At 36.0% G+C, this 25,415-nt stretch overlaps 2 protein-coding genes across 5 annotated transcripts in view; one reads left to right on the forward strand and one right to left on the reverse strand.

The window, feature by feature from the left end:
• PRKAA2 (protein kinase AMP-activated catalytic subunit alpha 2) overlaps positions 1 to 17,915 on the forward strand; it is a 64,811-nt gene extending 46,896 nt beyond the window's left edge. Inside the window, exons 7-9 of one of the 4 annotated variants that reach the window (XM_032604562.1) lie at positions 6,422 to 6,926; positions 8,645 to 8,771; positions 10,036 to 10,726. In XM_032604562.1, coding sequence (XP_032460453.1) covers positions 6,422 to 6,926; positions 8,645 to 8,771; positions 10,036 to 10,274 — 871 coding nt within the window. In that variant the 3' untranslated portion in view covers positions 10,275 to 10,726. Of the gene's footprint in view, positions 1 to 6,421; positions 6,927 to 8,644; positions 8,772 to 10,035 lie in introns of all 4 variants that reach the window. The other 3 variants (XM_032604581.1, XM_032604571.1, XM_032604588.1) reach the window with 3 other exon arrangements.
• A 3,389-nt stretch (positions 17,916 to 21,304) lies between these two features.
• The window catches only part of FYB2 (FYN binding protein 2), a 92,339-nt gene continuing 88,228 nt past the window's right edge, over positions 21,305 to 25,415 (reverse strand). Inside the window, 3 exon segments of the mRNA XM_032639130.1 lie at positions 21,305 to 21,941; positions 22,488 to 22,521; positions 22,627 to 22,783. Of these exon segments, the coding sequence (XP_032495021.1) occupies positions 21,929 to 21,941; positions 22,488 to 22,521; positions 22,627 to 22,783 (204 nt within the window). The 3' untranslated portion in view covers positions 21,305 to 21,928.

Here is a 25,415-nt window from a genome sequence, read left to right on the forward strand (position 1 = left end):
TCTGGGAACATTTCAGCGGTGGCTGAGGTAGTTGTTTTTGTGACTGCTGCTGATCTCTTTGGCACTCCCGTTGCATTCGTGTACTGTTTTCTTCCCCCAGCCTCTCTTAGTGTTCCAGGCCTCATACCTAAAAATGTAAAATTGTAAATTAGAACCAGCTTTAGTTATGGAAATGGACTTAGCAGGGAAAAACTCTGTTGTGTTCATAGTCCTTTAGAATAAATAGTTCACTTAATTGGCTTTTCCTTAGAAAGAAAATTGGCTTTTCCTTAGAAAAGAAAAGTATGCTAATATATATATACACTTGCACCTGTTTGTATCAGCACATACATTGAGAATAGTAAAAGTACTGATTCTGTTATGTTAAACAGGTGTCTGTATATTTACAAGTTTTAGAAGAAAAATGTAAATAAAAGTCTACTAGGATGAGTTAATTTACACATATGTAGGTGGTATAAAATGGTGGCAACCATCTCTGTACTTAAAATAATAACTTGAATTTATAGTTTTCATCTTTTTTTATTTATCCATATTCTGTTTATTAACATTTGGGAATTCTTCATTTGACAAAATATGGTTCAACAGAGTTACTAATTATTAACGATTATTATATAACAGGTATTTTGCTAGGTACTCGACATATTTTATTGCATTGATTCTTAACAGGTAACTATTATTATTCTCATTTTACAAACCGTGAAACTGAAGCTTAGAAAGGTTATGTTTTGATTTATGTATCTGTTTGTCCCTATTAAATTTTAGGGTCCTTTAAATTAGGGACCAAGTATTAATATGTTCTAGGCATTGTACATTTGATATGAATTAGGTTTTGAGTAAATGTGTATTTGTGAAAATTACCCAGCTAATAAGAGGCAGGCAGAAGTAGGGCTCAGAAATTGCCTGATTCAGAACCTGTACTACTTCCACTAATCCATCTTGGCACACCAGTTCTGTGGCATCCAGCCTTTCTCCAAAATACCATGATACATTATATTTCTCTCATGTTACCACATTCTGTCTTATAGTTACAGGCACACCTAGTTTTACTGTGCTTCGCTTTACTGTGCTGTGTAGATACTGTGTTTTTTACAAATTGAAGGTTTGTGGGAACCTTGTGTTGTCAGATGATGGTTAGCATTTTTTATCAATAAAGTGTTTTTTAATTAAGGTATACACACTGCTTTTTTAGACATAATGCTGTTGCAAACATAATAGACTACAGTATACTCTAAATGTAATTTTTATATGCACTGGGAAGCCAAAATGTTGGTGACTTGCTTTATTGCAATATTCGCTTTATTGCAGTGATCTGGAACCAAACCAGCAATCTCTCTAAGGTATGCCTGTATTTTTGTACAGATCTTTTTTGTCTTTTAAGATGGTAAGCTATTGGAGGTTAGAAAATATATCTCAGTATTTATTCGTTCATTTAATCATTTTTGCTTTTATTTATTTAACATCTACTCTGTTTAAGGTCCTATGCTAGGTGCTGGGAATATATTGGTAGGCAAGACAGACATTGTCTTCAGGAAAATCACATCTTTAAGTGCTGTAAGCTTAGTATTACTGTTAATGTTATTGTGGTTAAAAGTGAGTGTCTGAAGTTCAACTGTCTAATTACAAATTCTGATTCTTTGTTTACTAGCTATTGGCATATTCCTTATAACTCTTCATGCTTTAGCTACATCATATATAGTGGATTTGTTTGAAGGATAGCCTTAGGTTGAACCATATGAATTTACTATTTCTGTAGGTCTAAGCACAGTTGAATATTAGAAACTGCAAACATTCATCCTAATATAATTAAAGCTTTTGGACTAATGCCCAGCATACAATATTAGCTATTAATATTATTTTAAAGTGAATATATAAGGACCTTTTAGCTGCACTTAAAGAAGTTTGCACATTGTGAAGTTTCTAAAATTTGATTGGTAGTCATCATAACTCATTTAGTCTTAAGTCATATATCAAAATCAGGTACTAGGCAATAGTGACAGAAAGACCTAATTTCTGGTGGCTGTGTAGTAACCCATATGAAATGAATTGATTTTGTCTCAGGTGAACCTTCATAAACATCCTGGTTACTGCTTACCTTGGTCAAGTTAATTTAGAAATTGACTCCTGAAAATTAAAAGCTGGGAGTATGGCTTTTTTTTTTTTTTTTACACGTGGAGGGTTGCTTTATTATTATAATTATTTTTTAAAATTGAAGTATAGTTGATTTACAAGGTCATGTCAGTTTCAGATGTACAGCACAGTGACTCAGTTACACACACATATATGTATATATATGTATGTATATATTCCTTTTCGGATTCTTTTCTGTTATAGGTTTTTACAAAATACTGAGTATAGTTCCCTGTGCTATACAGTAGGTTCTTGTTGCTTATCTATTTTATATATAGTAGTGTATATATGTTAATCCCAACCTCCTAATTTATTCCTCCCCCAGCCCCAAAGTATGGCTTTTTAATTGGCACTGTTATTATTATGAAGAACTGTGGTTCTTTTTCTGAATTAATTGGAAATGAAAATTTAGATTACTTCTCTATTTATTTTTTTAAACATTTATTGGTATAATTCACATACCATAAATTTGCTTCTTTAAATTGTATGATTCAGTGGTTTTTAGTATGTTCACAAAGTTAAAGTCATCACCACTGTCTAATTCTAGAACATTTTTCTCATCCCCCAAAGAAACTCTATACCCATTTCCTCCTCCTTGCAGCCCCTGGCAACCACTAATCTACTTTCTGTCTTTATGGATTTCCCTCTTTTGGACGTTTCATATAAATGGAATCATACGGCATGTGGCCTTTTGAGTATGGCTTCTGTCACTTAGCATGATGCTTTCAGTGTTCTTTCATGGTGTAGCATGTATCAGTACATCGTTACTTTTTTGCTTGAAAAGTATTCCATTGTTTAGATATACTAAATTTTGTTTATCTATTCGTCACTTAATGGATATTTGAGTTGTTTCCACTTTTTGGCTCTTATATAATGTTGCCATGAACATTTATGTATAGGTTTTTAAATGGTCATATGTTTTTATTCCTCTTGCATAGATGCCTAGAATTTGTAATTGTTGTACGTTGTTGTTGTTCTTGTTTGTTAAGTGATTTTATTGAACTAATTCCATAAGTCTATATTCTTTGTCATAGGTGGCCACTGAGGTCTCTGCTTGGTTAGCTTAATGGGCAGCTAATGATTAGACAAAGCTTTCCTTAAAGGCCTTGATCTAATAAGTCTCCCAGCCTTTGCTGAGGGACTTCGTGTGCATGTTGGGGTGTGTCTTCAGTGCTTTAATGAAAAGCTCATAACTCTGCATTTGTTTTCATTCCTGCTAGCACAGAGCCTCAAAGTCAACCAGTGATGAGAAATCAGGGCCTTTCTTGGAAATGAACACAGCCCTGCATTTGTGAGTCCCAGGATTATGTAAGAGTATTTCAAGGACCCCTATGGAATTTACTTCCCTAACTTTTCCTTTTTAGTTTTTTGACGAGCCTCTTGTTTGCTCCAACTCTTATTGCTGCTTTTAGCAGCTGGAATGTTAGACAGTTGCCATTGATTGTTTTTGACAAACGTTCTGGGGAGAAGGCTTTGTAGAGGGAGCTCTGAGTCAGGTCAGATGAAGACAGGGCTTGAGTGTATAGGTTTCCAGAGATCTGCTAGCCATGTCAAATAACGACAGTTCTCTTGGGATAGGACTCTTGGAGAACTCTAAACCTATTCTCCCCATCCCCCCACCAGTGGTTGCTAGATGCTGGTTTTTTGGGCTACAATGATTGTGAGGCTGTTGGTTTTCAAGGCTACCGTAGAAATGGGGAAAGGAGATGGATATGGAGTAACTTAACGCTTTATTGACTGGGGGATTTTTGCAGAAACTAAGACTAACCTGTGGCTGTAATACGTCTCTGGTCAAAAATGTGTTAAAGTATCACAGATCTCGCTGTTCTTACTGAGACTTGGCCAATTTTTTAAACAAACACTCCTCAGATTATTACAGGCCTTTGGTTAATTTCCAGAGTTCTGAAAAAGTTGATTTTGACAATTTTCACTAGTAATCTCATTTCTGTTATGGAAGAATGAATTTTTGGAGTTCATTCAAAAGTGTTCACCTTCCCTATTTGATATTGATATTTTAAAAATGTTAGATGTGTAACAATTAATTTTTTTCTATTATTTCTTTGGAAAAAATTAGTATTCACCAGTCATTTTATTACTAAACATTTATTTAAGTGCTTATTATTATCATGATATAGCAATTAAACACATTTATGAATTCATTTTTGACTTCATTGGCTATTCATCATTTATTCTGCATTTATTGAGCATTTACTCTGTACTGGGTACTAGAATGCAGGTGAATAAGGCATGGTCCCTGTTTCAAGGAGTTCCCAGTTTAGTGGGGAGGATTAAGAAAAAAAAAACTGTAACAACTATAAGAAAGTATGAGTGTTACAATAGCGTCATCTACTAGAAGCTGTAGAAGTTTCATCTCTGTGTGTATACTCAAGGCCTGGCACACCATCATTTCTCACTTGGGCTGTTGCACCATCCTCCTCCTCCTCATTATTACTCTTATCTTTTCAATTCAATTTCTTTATCACAAGCAGAATGATCTTTACAGAATGCAAATTAGATCATGTCACGCCTGTCTCTTTAAAATCTTTCAGTTATTTTCATCACCCATAGTTTCATCCAAAAACCTTTTTTATAGCCTACAGCCGTCAGAAATACCTGATATCTTTTGCCACTCCAACCTGTAACTCATTATGATTTCATGAGTGTGGCCTCAGTTCAGTTCCTTGAACATAGCAAAATTTTTTCTTATCTCGGAGTCTTCGCATGTATTGTTTGTTTTGCTGGGAATACCTGTTCCCCAGCTCTGCTTAGCTGACTTCTAGTCATTCTGGTATCTTCTTAAATATTACTGAGAGTGGCTTCCTTAATCACCTACCTCCCATTCTGAATTATATACTCTTATTTTACCCTGTACTTTTCACTCATAATCTTTATCACAGGATTTTTATATTTGTGTATTTGTAACTATACATTCATTTTTGAGAGTGTTTGCTTAATCTGTATTCAGCTAGAATATAATTTCTGTGAGAAGGAGTGTGCCTTTTTACCACGGTATGTCCTTAGTAAATATTCGTAAATGAATTAGTCAGTAGAAGGCATTCAGGTAAAATATATACTGATCTAAATTTAGCTTAGGGAGTGCCCAATTTACCATGTAGCAATGCTTACACAATCTTGAAGGCATAGTGCATGTTAGTTAAATGAAAAGGGGTGGGATATTCTAGGGTGGCAATAGTAACATCATGTGCAAAGGCCCAGAAGAGTGAGAAAATAAGATTTAGGAGACTGGTTCTCAAACAGTTTGGTTTGAGTACCCCTTTACAGTCTTAAAATTGAGGACTCCAAAGAGTCTTTTTTAAATATAGGTCGTATTTATCAATACCGTATTAGAAACCAAAACTGAGAAATTTAAAAAATATTTATTTCACTTAATAATAATGAACCTACTACATGTTATTCTGAATAATATGTCTCTTATGAAAAATAACCTTATTTTCCAAAACAAGAAAATATGGTGACAAGAGTACCTGTATTTTACGTTTTTCAAATCCTCTAAATCAGAGACAGCAACTAGGTTCTCATTATCTGCTTCTTCAGTCATCTGTTGCAATATGTTGTATTAGTTGAAGTCTAGGAAAAATATCGGATCTCAAATAAGTGGTGGGAAAAGGGAGGAACATTTTCATAGCCTTTCAGATAGTTACAGATATTTTTCTTTGATATTAAACCAAAGCTTAACATGTTAATTGCAATATCAAATACGAAAACATATCAGTGAACTTTTGTACTTTATTACATTAAAATCCACTGGTCTGTTCTGTATTTTGAGTGGATCTTTTGCCCATGTATGATTCTGTAACATCTTGCATTGGTCATATGGAAAATACTGGGTTATTGAGGTAGACTGATGTTCCAAGTGGTGACACATTTTATTATATAATTATATCAAATTACAGTCCTTATCCTCTGCATGTAGTAGCCTTTAAGTATTGAGAAGCTATCAAACTCTTGGAGACAGACACAAATTATGCAAAATTCTAACATTTTGCTTGAAAGCTTGAATTTTATGATTGGCAACAAATACTGCCAGTTGTTTCCTTTGACGTGACAGGCTCATTTCATTTATTTTTGAGAAAATGTCAGCCAAATACCCGAGTCTGAATAATCATAGTTATTCAAGAGCGGGGATGAATCAACTTACCCAGGGTCCAATAGCTAGTAAGTGACTAGAGACCAGGTCTTTCTGATTCTGTTATATTGTATTACCCCATGTCTAAATTGTTCGGGACTTGCCAAAGCATGTTCTTACAATAGTGTATTGTGGTATTTTTCCTAGAGAGCATGAATGGTTTAAACAAGATTTGCCCAGTTACTTATTTCCTGAAGACCCCTCCTATGATGCTAACGTCATTGATGATGAGGCTGTGAAAGAAGTGTGTGAAAAATTTGAGTGTACAGAATCAGAAGTAATGAACAGTTTATATAGTGGTGACCCTCAAGACCAGCTTGCAGTGGCTTATCATCTTATCATTGACAATCGGAGAATAATGAACCAAGCCAGTGAGTTCTACCTCGCCTCTAGTCCCCCAACTGGTTCTTTTATGGATGATAGTGCCATGCATATTCCCCCAGGCCTGAAACCTCATCCAGAAAGGATGCCACCTCTTGTAGCAGACAGCCCTAAAGCAAGATGTCCGTTGGATGCACTGAATACAACTAAGCCCAAATCTTTAGCTGTGAAAAAAGCCAAGTGGCATCTTGGAATCCGAAGTCAAAGCAAACCATATGACATTATGGCTGAAGTTTACCGAGCTATGAAGCAGCTGGATTTTGAATGGAAGGTAGGAAATTGTAGTATATGAAGATCATTTGTAGAAGCCATTTTTTGTGTAGTAAGCTGCTCTGAGCTGCTGAGTTGAGTACTAAGGTCAATAAAAAAAGTTGTTTTTGATTTAGATATGAATTTAGTGGTCTTGATGCTTCTGGCTGATAAATCCCATTCTTTCCAATAATGTACCATGTGCATTCAAAACAAAACAAAACAAATCTCTGTAAGGATGAAGAACTGTCAATGTTGGGGACCTATGTATTTTTTAAATTACAGAATAGCATTCTTGGCTGAGAAACAAAGTTTTAATCAACTTGAAATCTCTTGAGAAATTAATCTCTTGAATTCAAGAGAATTTAATCTCTTGAATCTCTTGAGAAATCTCTTGAAAACCTGTTTCAGCATGCATCGTAACAATAAAAAGTCATGTGTCTTCAAAGACACTGTGTTTTTACTTTTCTCTCTCCTTTTTAAGGGAGGGTTTTTTTCTTTTTGCCAGTAGCTGTAACAGCAAGTGGTTGACACAAATTATACCATCAGGACATATTTATTCAGTAAACAAATACTTTTCTGTAAGTTGAGAAAAATCTGTCTTATTTGGCTTGTTCTTTTAGTCCTTAGTTGCAGTTTATTTTTCTTATTCTCAGCCCACATTTTACTTTTTTATTAGTACTCAAATTCATTTCAGTTCTATTTGAGTGTATGTGGGGGAAAAATCAATTTTTTACTTTCAGGTATCTTTTACTCTTGTTCCTTTCTTGAGGACTGTGAATGTACTTTTAACGGAAGAAAAAAATTTTCAAACATATCATGTAAATATTCATTTGACCTGTTTTTATTTCATTTTTTGTACATGGAATGAATAAACAAAATAATATTTCCTTAAAACCATTAAAAAAAAACAGATCTCCCTTTTCTGAAGCAGTTTTATTTAGTTTAAAAGGAGATGTTAACGTCTTTAAAATTCTTACTGAGGGGCTTCCCTGGTGGCGCAGTGGCTGAGAGTCCACCTGCCGATGCAGGGGACACGGGTTCGTGCCCCGGTCCGGGAAGATCCCACATGCCGCGGAGCGGCTGGGCCCGTGAGCCGTGACCGCTGAGCCTGCGCGTCCTGAGCCTGTGCTCCGCAACGGGAGAGGCCACAACAGTGAGAGGCCCGCGTAAAAGAAAACAAAAGCAAAAACAAAAAATTCTTACTGAGAAATCTTTGGAACTAATTTGATAAGATGTTTTGAAAACCAGAATCTTCTTTATCTGAGTTGTGGTTTTATTATCTTCAAAAGGCAAATAGTATCTTCTTTACGAGATTACTACGATACTTAAATTTCGTGGCAGTACCTGTTAACAGTTCCTGATTCAAACCATTGACATGTTATTTGTCCTTTTTCTGTCTATTCTATATTCATAGGTAAAGGTATCCATGTTGATACCTTTGGGCAACCAAAATATTACTGATGGTTTAGAGTGGAGGCATATCTGGAAAGAAGGCCGGACTCTCTAGGGTCTCTGAGTTCCCTTTGAATTTTAACTGTTGTACACAGTACTGTTAGTGGGATTAAATAAATACTAAACTACTATGTAATGTTAAAAAAAAAAGATCATTCAGGAATTCCCTCTCTACCCCACCTCTATCAGTTATTTGTTTTGATATTATTCTTTGCAATAAGAATAAGGGAGATATTTTGCAGTTTGTTATTTCGAATGTTTTTCCTTAAAGATTTTTCATTTTAGGTAGTGAATGCATACCATCTACGTGTAAGAAGAAGAAATCCAGTGACTGGCAATTATGTGAAAATGAGCTTACAGCTGTACCTAGTTGACAATAGAAGCTATCTTTTGGACTTTAAAAGCATTGATGGTAAGGAAGCCATGCAGGCATGAGCTCTGAGAAGATAAAACTTGGCACTAGTTGACAAGATATTAAACCATCTCAAAGACATGGTGGGTAGGTCTTCTATACTGGTTTTTAAGTAATCTAGACTTAACTAAAAATGTAAGTGAAACAAAGGATTGAAGATGTGGAAAATCTCTAATCTAGCACTTCTCCAAAGAAGTGCTTCCTTGGTATAAAAATAGTCATTTGTAGTGTTGCCTGTGGAGAAAAGTAAGGAACAACAGGAAAGCAATTTTTACCTAAAATTAATTGATGTTGTTAGATTCTTTGTCACACTTCTCCATTCATCTTTTATCAGTAAACATTATAATATCTAAACTTCATTCTTCATCAGCTTCTTTCATCTTGGGTGGGCAAGGTATCCAGATAGGCCTTTCCTGAGATTTGGGCTGGATTTTGGTGCCCATGGCCATCCAGGAGGCAGAGGAGTCAACGGAGGTGGTCATGTCCAAGGACCTCGTGTGTGCCAAGAGTCAAACCTGGCTGAGCAAATGTGCTTATTCCACGCAGGGGCCCAAGTGGGATACAAGCAGAATAAACCAAGAGTCCACCGCTGGATGGAACCAGAGGAAAACGGAGTGCATAGTTAGGGAAGTTGTTTTCAACAGCATTTGAACTTTATTCTTAAACTGCCATCAACTATAGCTGTGTTTATATGGTCCCCAGACCACCTTCATCAAAATTACCCAGAGTTCTTATTAAAAAGAGGATTCTTAGGAACTCTCCCAGACCTAGCAAATCAGAATCTCTTGAGATGGGTCCTGGGAAACTGGGAATCTGCCTTTTAAACAAGATTTCCCTTGCCCCTTCCCCTAGGCAGTTGCAATGTACGCTGAAGGATCAGTGCAATGGTAACTTTTGTTTTTATCTTAATGATTTTTTTCTATTGATACAACGCAAGAAAATAATCCTCCAAAGGTGTGCTTTCTTCAAATGAAAGGGATATCAGTTTGATTTCAAGGTTACTGTCGAATACCATGTTGAGAAGGATTTAGGAGTCACATTTTGACCGTACGGGAGTGTTGAGATTGGTGAGTGATGTCTGTTACGATTGTGGGAGGGAAGAGCTTTTGCCACCCCTGCTCCTAAAACACTGAAACGTGACATTTGCTGTCAGGTTGCCCTTGCTCAGATGTGTTTACTTAATACTCTGAATAAGGTATCTTCATAGGAAGGGCTTGGGCAAATATACCTTTCATATAAATTGCTCTTCTTTGGTCCATTTCAGATGAGGTGGTGGAGCAGAGGTCTGGCTCCTCAACGCCCCAGCGGTCCTGCTCTGCTGCTGGCTTACACAGACCGCGATCCAGTTTGGATTCTGTAACTGCGGAGAGCCATTTGCTCTCTGGTTCCCTCACTGGCTCCCTGATCGGAAGCACATCGTCTTCAGTTCCACCTCGCCTGGGCAGTCACACCATGGATTTTTTTGAAATGTGTGCCAGTCTGATCACTACTTTAGCCCGTTGATGATCTTTCCTGAGTTTCTATCATCTTTCTGTTTTTGCACTGTGAAAATCAGATATATTCTTTAAATTATTGTTTTACTTATGGATATCACATACTCTGCAGTACTGGTTGAGAGCTGTGACTATCTCCAGGGGACGCTCAACACCACTGAAATGACTGAAAGCGTAAAAGTCTGACATTTCATTTACTGTAGATATCTGTAATTCTGTTTTGCCTCTGATAAATTTACATAGGTAGTATCTTTAATACGTGAACATCGATGAAGGTTATTGTTAATCTAAAATTGTGGATTCACTACAGATGATTAATACCCCTTTACTGGGAAACCATCTCAGTCAAAGGGTGGTTGGGCAACATCTTCTTGCTTTACTGTTTAGTGTAGGTAAATCCAGTTTGCTTCCTAAATTTCAGCAGGCTTTAAGCTGTGTTTATGCACAAGAAGATTAAAAAAATAGCCCAGACATTAGTAAGATAGTAATTAAATGTTGAAATCCTAAGAGCCAGCCCCCCAAATTTCAGAAACCAAGTTCTGCTAGCAATTTTTGCAGATATTGCCCAGCGTTCAACAGAAGGGCTGTGGGCCTGAAACAGGTAACGGTCATTTCCAGGTTCCTTAAAAACAGCTATAACCAACTAGAGGTTTTATCTTGAGATTTTCCTGAATAACATATTTAAGAGCCTTCAAGGTTCTACTCAGTACTGGAACATATGGAATTACATCCACCTTTGTCTTTTTCATAAACTTATATCATTTTACAACATGCCTTCAAAATCTACGTTTCTCAGATTCTTTTTCACTCTATTTATTTTTGTACTTCACCAAGCATGATAAAATAGACAGTTAAATGAAGCAAAGCAAAATGTCAACAGTCTCTTAAAGAGAACTCTCATCTTTGATCTCTTATTGTGTGTGGTGGTGTGGAGCTGTGTGTATGTGTGTGTCCTGTTGCATCCCATAATGCTAATTATTCATCAGAAGTTTGTTACTGTATTTACCCCCCTCCCTCACCTTCCCTAGTCACCTTTGTCTTTGTTTATTGTTTGATCCTTAGTGGCTAATTGACTCAGCTTTGAAATCTTTTCTGGTTCTCTTTCTTTCTTCTATATCTTGGTTGCTAGCCATCCAGTTTGAAACACTGTTCTGGCCCTAAGGGCTTTTGTGTACTTCCAAAGTTTGGTAGGCTCTGACTTTCACTGTTGAACCTGGTAGGGCAGGGAAGCCTTAAACATTCAAAAAATTCTCTCTTGAGTAAATGTATGTGTTGTTTACATATATACATATATGTATTCGCACCAGTGCTTTTAAATGAAAAAACCAAACATTTTTTTTTTTTGGCTTTGTGCAGGTTTTTTTAAGGCTTTAAAAAAAACAAAAAACCTATATACAGCAGGGTAGATAATAGCCCATTGATTATATTTTGTTTTAGTAAAAATATTTAATTTAAAAATTATGTATAATTTATCGAATTTGTATTTATTCATTTGTCTTGTTTAATATGTTATGATTAACAATCTCATTCACCTGACTTACCCTATAAAAGATTAAGCTCTTGAAAACAAAAAGTGACATTGCCTTGACAGGTTTCTCTTTGCCAAAAATAATGTGTTTTCTACCAAGAAGCAAATGAGAATGTTAGACCAGATTTCTCTTGTGTTTATGAAAGACAAGTATGTCTGTCTTTAAAGAGCTTTGAGTCAGGAGTTTGCAGTGTGTCACATCATACTGTTTTGCAGAACTTTTTAAAAATGGTGTTATATAACTTTTAAGCCTGACTTCTTAATATCAAAATATAGGGAATCCTTATTAGCCAATTTGGGAAAGAGGGTGGGGTTGCAGGCAGTTAAGATGTGTTAAGTTTAAACCTTTGAAAGATTGCCACCTAGTGGCATCGAAGGATACTTTTTTGTGAATATTTTTATAGGGAAAAGCAGTCCTGCTGCATATAGGTATGGCATAATTTTGGCCTCAACAAATGTGTAAATACTTCTTTAGGGAAAAACAGGGCCACCTCATAATACTTGCCTATGAACGGGGTGACCTTCAAAATAAGGAATTAATCTGATTCCTTATTCCCAATGACAAAATCCCTAACAACTTTGAAGACAGAGAAACGGTAGGAAGGAATCCAGTGGCATTTTAGCTTCTTTAGTCTAATGAATCAAATGTTAGAAACTTATGTCAAAATTGCTTTAAATGGATGACTGTCATGTTTTTTAAGAGTTAAGAAGTTATTTACTATTTTCTCACTCTTGCCAGTATTTATGAATATCTACATTTTGATAGCCATCTGTTGAATTTTAGGAGGACCAGGGGTCACAGTTTGGGTTCTTGTGTCCTTAAGGTTTTAGAGCACAGCTCTTCTGTGAATGTAGATGGCGTAGTACTTTGTTTGTAGAGAGAAGATTACAGGAGGCTCAGCCCAGCATAACAGGGCTGGAACATTTTCATAGGAGACTCTTTGTTGCTAATGAGCAGGGAGAGGGAAAGAAATCAGTTGCTAAATTCCCACATTTCAGTCTTGTCAACTGGGTAATTGTGGATATGGTATGTGGTAGACAGACCTGGGGTAGGAACAGTTTCTTCATGTTAAGATTCTGGAGGAGAGCTTCTATTATTAGGCTACAGATAAAGTCTTAGCTATATCATGGAAATGGAGTCCACACTGGTTCTAGAACAGCATTTCCCAAACTGCATTCTGTCAGATGCTCTGTAGAAAAGGGGTTTCATTGAGCAAAGCTTGGAAAATGATGCATGTTACTCTCCTGCTTGAAGATGACAGAGGATGTGGGCATAAAGCCTTTGACCAGTCCTTCTGTGAAAAAAAGAAAACCGTTTAACTTTGTTTAATCCTGCTTTGCCCAGATTAGTGTAAACATGGTTTTAAACTTACCGTCCCCTGGGAAAAAACATATTTGAAAAATACTATTTTGAGAAAATTATTGTACCAGGTTGCCATAATGGGTAGATAAGAATAAGATTTCCTTTTCCTTTATCAGTTATTGGAGAGAATCTGGTTCAAAATCAGAATAATTTCATTTTAGCCTGCAGACATATTCATCTTGAGCGAATGCTGGATTAGTAGAATTTTATATGTCTACAACTTGTTTCATAGCACCTTGATTTTCTTAATCAGGTTGTGGTATTTTGTGGAGAGCAAAATTTATTCTTTTTTGTGTTGAATGGAGAACTGAAAAACCTTAAACAAGGTTACTTCTAAAAGTTGTCTAAGAGACTAGTAACTAATGCTTATGGCTCTATGGGTAATGAGTCAATAACATTGATTCTTACTTTCAGAAAGTATAGTCAGTGAACATTTTCTAAATACTTTTATATATAGAACACAATATTTAGATCTAATTCCTGTTATTCTTTAATGAAGGAACAAACAACATCCCAAATTAGATACGTTGGGAGGGAGGGAGGCAAACTATTATAAGTTGGGCTTTTGTTTTCATCAACAAATTTTTGAGACACTTTTGTAACCACTAGTGTTTGCATTCCTTGATACTTGCCAGCTATAAAGAGAATCCAAGAGCCTAAATTATTCAGAAATAACAGTATTCCATGTCAGGGAATTGGCTATATGTAGTACAGACAATTCTCCCCTTTCTGCAAATAGGTTTCCTGGGACAGTTACAGAATCCTGGGCTTGCTTTCTCTTATTCCCTAGCCAGTTTGTACTCAGGGAATACAGATTGATTTTTTTATTAGATGAGACGTAATTGAGAAGATAATCATAGACAACTGTTACAGATTTTTTGACTATTTGGATTTATCTGTAAATGTACAGTATATTGAGTTAATATAAGCAATGCACCTTCCATTTATAAAATATAAGATCTTGGAATGTGCCTACCATAGACACTGCATGTTTGTCTATTCACTGGTTAATAATTTAAATCCTGTTAATGGCTGTGAAATCTCAATATCTAAATGCTAGACACGTTCACAGTTTTGTCTGTTTTTATTTCTTTTTAAAGACCTCCACGTTTTCAATTTGGCACTTCTTTACCTGATCATTCTGTCACTCTGTGATTTTTAAAATAGGGAATGTACTTTATTTTAATAATAGTTCTCAGAAACTCTAAAATTTTGGACGAGGGATCTGTGCAATCTGTTTGTAAGTCACATCCTGTGTTGGGCCTGATTTTTGTAACCTCTAAAGTGGGAGGGATAAATTAAAAGACTTCCGAGTTACCTTTCAGCTTTAAAGTTCGGTCTTCTCTGCCTTTTCATATGATGTGTATTAGTGCTCACTTTTTACACATTTAGAGATTTTATACTAGTGTGAATGGTCTGTATTTGTTTGGCGAGGTGTTTTGAAGGTATATACTAAAATATTTTTCTAAATACAGCTGCCTCCCTGGAATACAAATGGTAAAAATCATCCAGAAAATCAAACATGTTCAAATGTCATGTGTACTTGCCGTAAAGCAAAAGATTACTAATTTGGAGTGATGGAAGTGTTCCATACATTTTAATAGTGATTTTTAGATCCAGAGACCCTCCATATCGTCTATTAACTTATTTAATACGTTAGAGTAACCTTGTGAGTTAACAATTTTCCAGATGAGAAAGCAGGACCAGAAAGCTCTTCACAAGGCTTTAATGCCATACAAGTGTTCAGTGATGATCACTGCTCTTTATATGCCCCCTTCCTCTGGGGGAAAACAGTCTGAATCACTGAAATATCTGCATAGTTGAGTAATAAAAATAAAGATGTATTGCTTTCAAGTCTTAGAGTGACATGAAGTAGTCTTAACTGAATATTTTTTAGTTTAATTATTTGAACCAGTCGATTGTACTAACTAGATGTAATTATCGTATTTATGATTAGCATATTGATTTTTGTTAAGTACTTCTAAGTTATTGAGGGTGCTTAAAAAATACTGAAGAAACTTTTTAGGACATGATTCTTCCTTTAACTTTATTTATATGATTCTCATAGCAAAGATTTTTTTAGAAAGTAAAACTAGCCCCAACTCCTATCTTAAGTTATCATAGTTTTTGACTATTAATCTTAATTAGGCTTATCTAAATTTCATATACAGATTGATAATTTTTCATTTTATATGCATATTAGATGATAAGATGCTATTTTCGTAGAGTATATTTCTATTCACAAACTACCTAATTATTATTGGCTTGATATGGAGTCTTTTAAACCTTCTAAAAATTTGAAATGTAATTTATGTTTGAGCTTTTAAAAGTGGATCTTATTTAAGCAAGTTGCTGGCATCCTTACCAGCCTTTCCCTATATAATTATAATGCACTTGATGCCACTGAACAGTAATAACATGAAGAACAGGACCCACAGTCTAGACTATGTTGAGTTTTAATTAAACTTTTTCAGTCATAACCTGATAAGAAGCAGGCTGGGTCTAGAAGTTAGACTGCGGGGCTGTATTAATTTCATGAGCCAATGTTAATGTTTACTGCCAGCCTGCATAGCAATGCCAGTTTGCAGCCGTGATTGTGTATGTGACTTTTGGTAACTACCGTTTATATGTCAAGCAGCTCAGATGTTATGGAAGTAGCTCATGGTTATTTGGACAAGCAGGGTAAGTAAATTCAAGTTACATTTGAAAAAGTGCAATTAAGGAAATCCGAGAGCAGAATGCTCTTTCCAGGAAAAAAGTGAAGTGCTTATAGAATATCCTAGCATGACAGCTCTTTTGAACATACAGAGAATGTTGACAAGGTTCATACAGTGGGAATTTTTTAATTCGCGGTTTGCTACTTTGTATCGATTTAAAACTTCAAGGAAGGATGGGAGGGAGGTTCAAGAGGGAGGGGGTGTGGGGACATGTGTGTGCAAATGGCTGATTCGCTTTGTTGGGCAACAGAAACTAACACAGTATTGTGAAACAATTATACTCCAATAAAGATGTATTAAAAAAAAGACTGAAGAAAAAAAAATTTCAAGGAAGGAATAGGAACATTCTAGCCAAGGAGAACTGCGTATTTAATTTTTGCTGCTAATTTAAGCATGCATTTTTCACAGCTAAAAGTCCTTTTTAAGTTTTGTTACAAAGAAAGTCCATTTTTCTATACGGATAACATTTTCCTAAGATGGAAAAAACAGATCCACTAAAAAAACAAAAACACCTTAATTAATTGTGCCTTTTCTCTTGAGTTGTAGGGCTAATAATTAGTCAAAAACTTGTTTAAACTGTGTTTTTTCCCTAATTCTTCTCATTTTTCCTTAAATCTGTCCTCCACAAACAGTCACATTGTTTGCTTTTGCCTGTTTTCAGGTTCCTTTGGCCAGACCTCACTATCATTGTCAGAAATTGTTCACTAAATGTGTTTTTCTGTTTGTTTTATGTTGCTTCACTTTTTAAGTCACCTTGGCAAAAGTATGGCTGCCTTTTCATGTTTTTAAAATGAATGCAGTGAATAGCAATCTTTATATTTCAACCCTTTAAAAAGTTTGTAAAGGAAAGAAATAATGCGGAGCAAAGAACAAAGTCTCATTTTGAATCTGATTCTCAGTTTGGCTGCTCGACAGCAGCAAGTCATTTAACCTCATTTAGTTTTTTTAATCTACAAAATGTGGATAATAACCTACCTCACAGATGTGTGTGAGAAACTGAAGGCCCTTGCTTAAAATACAGGGTTTATCATCATATTTAATGTAAATCCCTTCCTTTTTTTTAATAGATCTTTGATACTGATTGATAGGATGAGTATCTTGATTTTAGGTAAGTCTTATGTGGTAAGAATATAGGGGTAAAAATGTTTAAGACCACAGTTTCACAAATTATGGTGTTCTTATATTAAGGGACTTTAAAAATTTCTTGAAAGTGTCGAACATCCAAATATCAAATTTGTCTTTTGTTGCAGGAGATATTCAGAACTTCTTAAACTGTTGGCTGAAGATGCCTTAATGTACCAAAATACAGCTTTCTCTCCAGACTATTCACAAATATCTATGGTTGTATGCTGTTTTGAGTGTTTAATGTAAAAAATTGTTAGAGAACTGTGAGCTCTAAGCATAGTAATCTTAATGTTGTTTTAGGAAGAATGTGTTCTGTACCATGTATGCTTAAATATCATACAGTGACTTTTTGAGTGCAACAAACAAAACTGAAAGTTGACAGCCATTAGGTTGTGTCCATGACAATCATAAGAAAATGTAAGATTGGATATTAATTGTTCAGAAAATTTTCAAGAACGCTTTGCATTCATTCTTTCTTAGCCCATCTTTGGAAAAAAAAAAAATCCCATAGGCTGATGCATTTACCCACTGAAGCACTTGATTACATATCTATTAAAATAATTTTTTTAACTGTTGAAATTGGGATCATTTTCTATAATTCATTTCAGGAAGAGAAAAAAAAGACCAGACTCTTAGTGCTTTTGTGTTTTAATAACCATCGATTCAAAGTTCAGTTTTGTTTGTTATGTATTTTTTGTGAGTGTTAAATGATCAGTGGGAAGAATGTCTTCCAGCAACTTGTGGTAAAGGTGTCTTCTTGAATTACACAGCATTTCATAGTTATAGGTTCTCCCTAGTTAATACTTGCACTGTACAAACTCATAGGTAACAAACACAAAAGAGAAAAGCAGCCTATCATCTGATTACTTATAAGCTTTTTTCACAAAAATCAAATTAAAGTCTCTGGTTAATTTGAAAGCTGTTTTGTTTCTGTTCAGTCATTAAGCTAATATTCTGCAACTCAATTAATAGTTACAGACAAAGCCATTGTAGAACTTTGCTTCCTGTGATTCCTTGGAGATTCCATACCATCATCTTTGCCCACGTTTGTCTTCCTTGTTGCACACTGTAGTTTCTAACTTCAGCCATTGTATTAGTTTCCTATTGCTGCCATAAGAAGTTACTACAAACTTAGTGACTTAAACAACACAAATTTATTGTCTTACAGTTCTGTAAGTCAGAAGTTCGGTGGGCTTAGCTGGTGTTTCCGCATCAAGTTACACAGGCTGAAAAACCAAAGCATTGGTAGGGCATGGTTCTGGGGCAGAGTCTGTTTCAAAGCTCATTCAAGTTGTTGGTGGTGAATTTAGTTCTGTGCTGCTGTGGGATTGCAGTCCCATTTCCTTTCTGGGTTTTGGCTAGGGATCACTTGTAGCTTCTAGAGACCAGCATCATTCTCTGGTCCATGGCTCCCTTCACCTTCAAAGCCAGTGACAGGGGGCTTATGCTTCAAATGTCGCCTGCCTCTTCTTCACTACATCTCTAACTGGCTGACTCTTCTGCCTGCCTCTTCTGATTGTAAGGGCCCGTGCTATTAAATAGGGCTCACTTCGATAACCTTCCTATTTAAGGCCAGCTGGGTAGCAAACAATTTCATCTATAAAAAGTCCCTTTTTTCCAAGTCACATTAACATATTTACAGGTATTAAAACCAGGACATGGAGATCACGGAGGCCAAAATTCCGCTCACCATAGAAGACCTCAGGTTTACAACAAAATTTTACACTGAAGGCTGCTGAGAATAGAGAACAAGCAATGTAGATGTGGTCCTATGTGCTTATGGTCACCTCCCATATTTATATATCTATCTAAAAGCAACTTTTTGAAAAATATATGCTAGCTCTCATTAAAAACAAACACATCAAGGTCAAGCTATATAAGATTTCAATTTGCTTTATCCAAACTTAGAAGAACAGATTTGTTTTTATTAGTGAATACTTTTTTCCTTTATTTCCTAAATTGTATGGGTAATACATGCTTATCGTAGGCAATCTGAGTACAGGAAGTTTGAAGAAGCTGAAAAAAATCATCCAAACTCTGTTACCCAGAAACAACCACTTCTTAGGAATTTGTCATTATATATTGACTTTTTGCCCTTCCTCTTCTTCCCCTCAGAATCTATGTTTTAAAAGTTCTGAACATGTACGGGAGAGGCCCTGCTCAAGAGAAAGCTATGTCGACTTGGAAGACCAAGTGTGTCAGAGGTACTCAGAAGGAGGAAGGGACAGCTTTGGTGGTGCATGTTAACAGGTTGCTGGTGGCCCGGCCTATAAATGAATGAGAGGCCCAGTGGAAGCCTCTGTTAGGGTCAAGTCCCTTTGTAAGCTGTCTTTTAGCCAACAGAGTGTTCTCATCTTTAATGATTTCTTTTTATGCAAAAATTAAACAGTAAAATAGACACTCGTTTTTCCATTGAAATGTTCTGCTAGATGAGGGTTTCTAGGAGACAGATGACATTTGCTTGAGACATTACTGAAACTTCTTTAGTTATAATGTTTACATTAAAGAACCTTGTCGATTAATAGTGTATGAAGTTTAGTGTCAGTGCCGTGATTTAAAGAATGGAAGAAATGTGGCTGATGGTGAAACAGAAACAACTACTTCGATGTGGATGGAATGTTCTTCCTAAAAATGTATTCCCTATCAATAAATAGTAATTAGGTACTAGTTTATGTTAGACCAAATGGTTTATACTTCAAAAAACATAGAAAAGTGTTCAGTTTCAAAAGCCTGTTAAGTATATCTATGTAAAATTATTACATCCTAGCCATTCTTTCAAGTCTTAACCTTTGAATTTCAAAAACCTGTTTTTGTGTTCAGCATCTTCCAACTTCGGAAAAGGCCAGGTACTAAAAATAACAACACTTAGTATTTTGTATTAAGGATTTTAGGACACTTTTATTTATATTATTACATTACAGCCTGACAACAACCCTGAGAAGTAGACAAGGTGAGTGTTTGTTATTAGCCCTGCTTTACTGATGAGGAAATGGAGACTCAGAGCTGAGTCATGGAATTAGAATAAGAGGCCATGTGATGAGATGGAATGGGACAAACCTATGTCAGGTAAAATGTAGTCCCCCTGCCACCTCAGGATTTAAGATACTTCATGTTTTGGTGCAGTGGCAAGTGTGCTATGTGGGTTTTGATCCTCTTTTGTACAGGATTATTGCAGGAATGGTGTCTGCTCAACAGAGCCCGGTACTCCCTCTGGCTTTGCCCATGGGCCATACCTGTCCCATGTCCTCCTCTTCTACCGTGCCCACAGTGTGGGAGAGGGCTACTGTTGCCTGGTTGCCCTGCCTCTCACTGAGAAGTAAATTCAATCCGGGGGGGGCCCAAGCAGAAATATATTCTAAGTCTTTCTTTGGTGCCAGCCTTAATGTCATCTCCCAGAAAAGAAAATCTCAGTGTCACTTCCTAATTCCTTTTCTCTCTCACTTCTACCTCTAATGGGGCTCCTGAAACTATATATTGCTGTTGCTGCTGTCTTAAGGTCTAGTGGTCTTAACGCCTCAAATATTGCAAAATTAACTAGTCTCCTCTCGTTCTAATCTGTCATCCATAATCTTTCACCCATATTGCCATGATTTTTTTTTCCTTTTTTCTCCGGACACCTGGCATTGTCTTCCTGCTTAAGACCTTTGAATGGTTCCTACTCTCTAAAGGAAAAAAAGTCCAAGTGAACTCTGTCACATTCTAGCCCTGACTTACCCCATTCTAGCACTTGCCATTTCCTATCAGATACACTATAGTCCTTTTACCTTGAATTTCTTCCTGGTCACCAGGCAGAGCATGGATTTTTCCATCTCTGTGTCTTGTCTAACAAACATATGTGTGTAAAGGCCAAGCTTCAGTGTCACCTGTATGTTGTGTGTTATAATTGTTATTTGTAATAATCTCTGTACCTATCTTCCTCTCTAAACTTTATGAATACTTTTGATCCCTGTCTTCTAGAATAAGCTTGGCCTTTATTGGCACGTGCCATTTGGAACAAGAAAAAGAAGATAAAAGAATATAGAAGCTTAAAAAATAGTCTCACAGTATAAAGGATGAAGCCACGTTTCATACCCTTGAAGGGCAGAATCACCCTAACAGGCAGTGTACATCATCTGAAAAATAGAATGTTATTTACGGCTCAGATTACTTATGTTTCTTTACTTTCTGTAAGTAAAAATACCTATGAATTATTTTAATAGATAATTTGGGCATAAACAAAATAATATTCTGTTGTTTAAAATAAGTAAAATGGTTATTTTAAACTGATACAGCATATATATTATTTAAATTTTATTAAATATATTTAGGCAATTCTCAAAATGTTGGGTGAATTTAGGAAAAAAACTACCTTTTAGCATACTATTCCCAAAGAAACCAATTTTGGGCAGCATTTGTCTGATTTTAGTTTTGTGACAAAATTGGTATATAAATGTCCTTCTGCTTTGAGATTATACCTTAAATTGGAATATTTAAAAGATGTTGGTTATACTATTTACTTTTCAGAATTAAATTACACCCAATTTAAATGCACAACATCGTCTAGAAATTATAAACACTCGTGTAATAACATTAGAAGCATTAGAAGCAAACTAACCATCTGCACAACTGACTAGGTGCCATAAGGCGTGATTTCTAACTTTGGACATGGCTCATTAAACAAGTGCTGGAATGCCAACACACACTGTTTCACAGTCTCTTGAGCCAGCAGTGAAATAGATACTGAAATAGACATTGAAAGATAACTGCTTAGGAGCAAAATCAACATCTAAATGTGGAGGGTTTGTTTTTCTCCTCTAAATTCCTGATGAAAGTTTCCACAGATTCCACCATCTCATGCTGACACATAAACTGATGTGAGGCAGGACTGAGACCTTAGAACGAGTTCTCACTTGTGCAGACTGTACCATTTGATCTTGATCTTCCTAAGGTGACTAAACTTCATGCCTGAGAAAAAAGAAAAATAGACAAACATTTTGAAATACAGGTCCATGGAATAGTGAGTAGGAGATTTCAGGGGAATTTTTTATCCAGTTTAATTTTTTATTTTTTTCGGTACGCAGGCCTCTCACTGTTGTGGCCTCTCCCGCCGCGAAGCACAGGCTCCGGATGCGCAGGCCCAGCGGCCATGGCTCACGGGCCCAGCCGCTCCGTGGCATGTGGGATCCTCCCAGACCGGGGTATGAACCCGCATCCCCTTCATCGGCAGGCAGACTCTCAACCACTGCGCCACCAGGGAAGACCCCAGTTTAATTTTTTTATGCTCCTTTAAAATGTTTATAAATATGCTCCGTAGAGAAGTTTGATAACCTCAGGAGCGGCAGACACAAAAGTAGTCTCTTCCAAGTAATCCTTATAGAGTAGGGCATTGCATATTGAAAAACTTTTCCTGAATTTAAATATATGAAATAGTCTTTCCTTGAGACTTATAGACATAATAATGTATTATGTATTTAGAATTTATTATTTAAAGTATAAAATCAAACCACTTACTTGAAATCTAGATGTTCAATTAGCACATATCCATCTGTAGAAATAAAAATCACTATTACTAATCTGAAAGTTATAATGCTTTGAGATTTTTTTAAAAAACAGTGATTGAAATCTTATGGGCAATAAGCCAGTAACTTACATTTGCCTTTAGAATTGCGACATATCACTAGATTTTCTTCAGTGATATCAATGACTTCCAGTTCTTCTCCAGGGGTTATTGGCAAGTCGAATATTCCGTTTCTTGAATTATTGGAACATGCCACTGCTGTGTTCATGACAGTAATTTCTTTGTCATACTGAAAGGAGAAATTCCTAATCGGAATGTGCTTGCATAGTTTTCATTCTTTTTCATTGTAACAAAATTAACGGAAGACACACTATACTAACCTCAAAATAAACTCAAGATGCTAGATATTAATTAGTTAACTAATGACTAAGGGACAGAAAATAATAGGAAGATATTCAGGGAAAGAAAAGTTATTTAAGGAAATAATGGTACATTTATTATTATCACAATCTTTCTTACATTTGTTTGTTACGATCATATTTTCAAAGTGTTTTCACACCCATTATCTAATTGTACTAGAATGAATTCTGGTGGGTGAGCAGGTGTTAACATTGGTATAAATTAAGTACCATGAATGGTACGTTCACTGTTGCAGTAATAAAGTCACCACCAAACCTGGGAAAGGACAAGTTAAAAAAGAAAAAAAAAAGAGGGAAAGAGAGAAACCTCTTTCTTTGTGTCATGCTTTAGAGTTTATAATTCTTTCTTACACACAGCATTTCTAGCTGTTCTTTCTACCCTTCCTCTCTGGTGGGCTCATATATTCTTATATACATACAGCTGTAGCACACACATTTTAAAGATGTGTGGGGCAATTCCCACTCTCCCTTGGTGGTTAAAGACGAGCATTTGTGGAAAAAAACTGAGGAATTTGATTTCTGACCTCAGGGGAGTTTTTTTTGTGTGGTAAACTAGCCAACGCATACATCAACAGGTACACCACCTTCTAATGTACTGAACTCCATTGACTGGAAAATAATAGTTCCAGAATATGTAGCTTATATTTACAGATGTCCGCTTCACCAAATTAGGGTGGCCAAACATCTTCCTTTGCTTGGGATAGTCTCTACTTATAGTTAATGTCTCTATTTATAAATACTTACTGTGATTAAGTGTGCCTCCTTCCACTCTCAGAAGTGTCCTGAATTTGGATGATAAATTATGATTAACCTATACCAAATGAGATCTAATCCGCAAGATTTTTCTTTTGCCTAACAGAGTGATCTTACCCTTTCCAGGCCATTGTTCACTGTGAATGCACAGTGATTTCTTAAAATGTAAATCTGATCAGGTGGTCACCTTCTTTTTTTATAAAGTCCTAGAAACTCTTCATTCAGGGTAAGATCCACATTTCTTAGTTTGACATTCAGAGTCCTTTGCCTACCATCATTCCCCGTCCCCCCGTTTCTGTCCCCTTTATTGAAGCCACATCAAGCTATGTGATAAGCCTGAATGTGCCGTGTACCTTAACATGTGTCCATGCCATTGCTCCTACTGTTTCCTCTGCCTGAAATACTCTTCTTTCTTAGGTACCTTTTGTGAAGACTTTCATGTATAATTCACTGTTTTAACTGCACTTTGTATATACCCCTATTACGGATTCTGATTAACATATTGTCTCATAAGTTGAAAATGGAAAACAGTTTTATCCATCCTTGTACCCTCAATGCCTGGTACAAATGGGGCACCCAATATTTTGTGATTTGAGCTGAATAAAAATTATTGAAACTGTATAGTTTTTCTAAAGATATATCAAGGAAACTCACCACAGGTGATTAGGAAGAAGAGACTCACGTACATATGAGAATGGGGATTTCTGTCCCATATGAGAGTGTCACAGAGTGTCCCAGCTACAGTAGGGGGCACTAGATGGAACGTAGGGTCCTTTCAACAAGTAATTGTTACACACTTGTTTTTCAGCTAATCAAATAACATCACAGTTTGCAGTAAATAATTTCATATCACAATTCCTAGATATAGTTACCCTAATCAGTTTTGGTCCAAGCAGAATTTATTAATGATTATGAGGGGTTTGTTTATGTTCCTATGTTAGTTCAGTCCAAAAACGTTTTTGGATATTTACACAGTATTAGGTACTCCTGTTCTGCTCTGTGTATGGATATAAGGATAGATAATATACCCTTGTCCTCCAGGAGCTCATAGTTTAATTGATGAACATGTAATTGCAATAATGCTAATGTTTTGTGATAAGCTAGAGGTTTGCTCAGGTATATAGGTATGTAGTTTCTTTAATCAGGAAGTGTGGGTTCCTAGAGGAGATGCCTCGATTAGGTCATCATAACTGAACAGGAGCTAGTCAGATGGAGAAGAGTAGCAAGGGTACACCAGACAGTTGGAACAGACCAGATAAATGCCTAGAGGAAGGAAATAGCAGGGCAAGGATAAAGGTGTACATTCATTCAGGAAACAGAACTATGAACAATTTGTGGCCAAGGCACAAAGCGCAAGGTGAAGAATGGCAGGAAATAAAACCAGAAAGACAAGCAAGAGTCATGACATGAAGAGCTTTATATCTCATGTTAAGAAAACCTGATCTTTATCTATTTGGCAATGGGGAACTTCTGAAAGATTTTAGGCTAAGTAGTAATTTGGACAGATTCCATGAGCGGGATGCATACTTTCTCTCAATCCAATGTCTGGTACATGGAAGGTGTTCAATGTATGTTTCTTAAAATTAATAAATTCTCACTGTGACAGTATATGAAATCAAAAGCAAGGAGTGTTTGAACCTTGCAATTATAGAAAAATGCTCTATGGACTCTAAATGAAAGAAGTTTTTAATCATTTAGTGTGACCATTTTTATGTTGGGAGCTGGAGGGAAAACTTGAACAAGACAAAA

The sequence above is a fragment of the Phocoena sinus genome, chromosome 1 (genome assembly GCF_008692025.1).
Source record: "Phocoena sinus isolate mPhoSin1 chromosome 1, mPhoSin1.pri, whole genome shotgun sequence".
NCBI lineage: Eukaryota > Metazoa > Chordata > Mammalia > Artiodactyla > Phocoenidae > Phocoena > Phocoena sinus.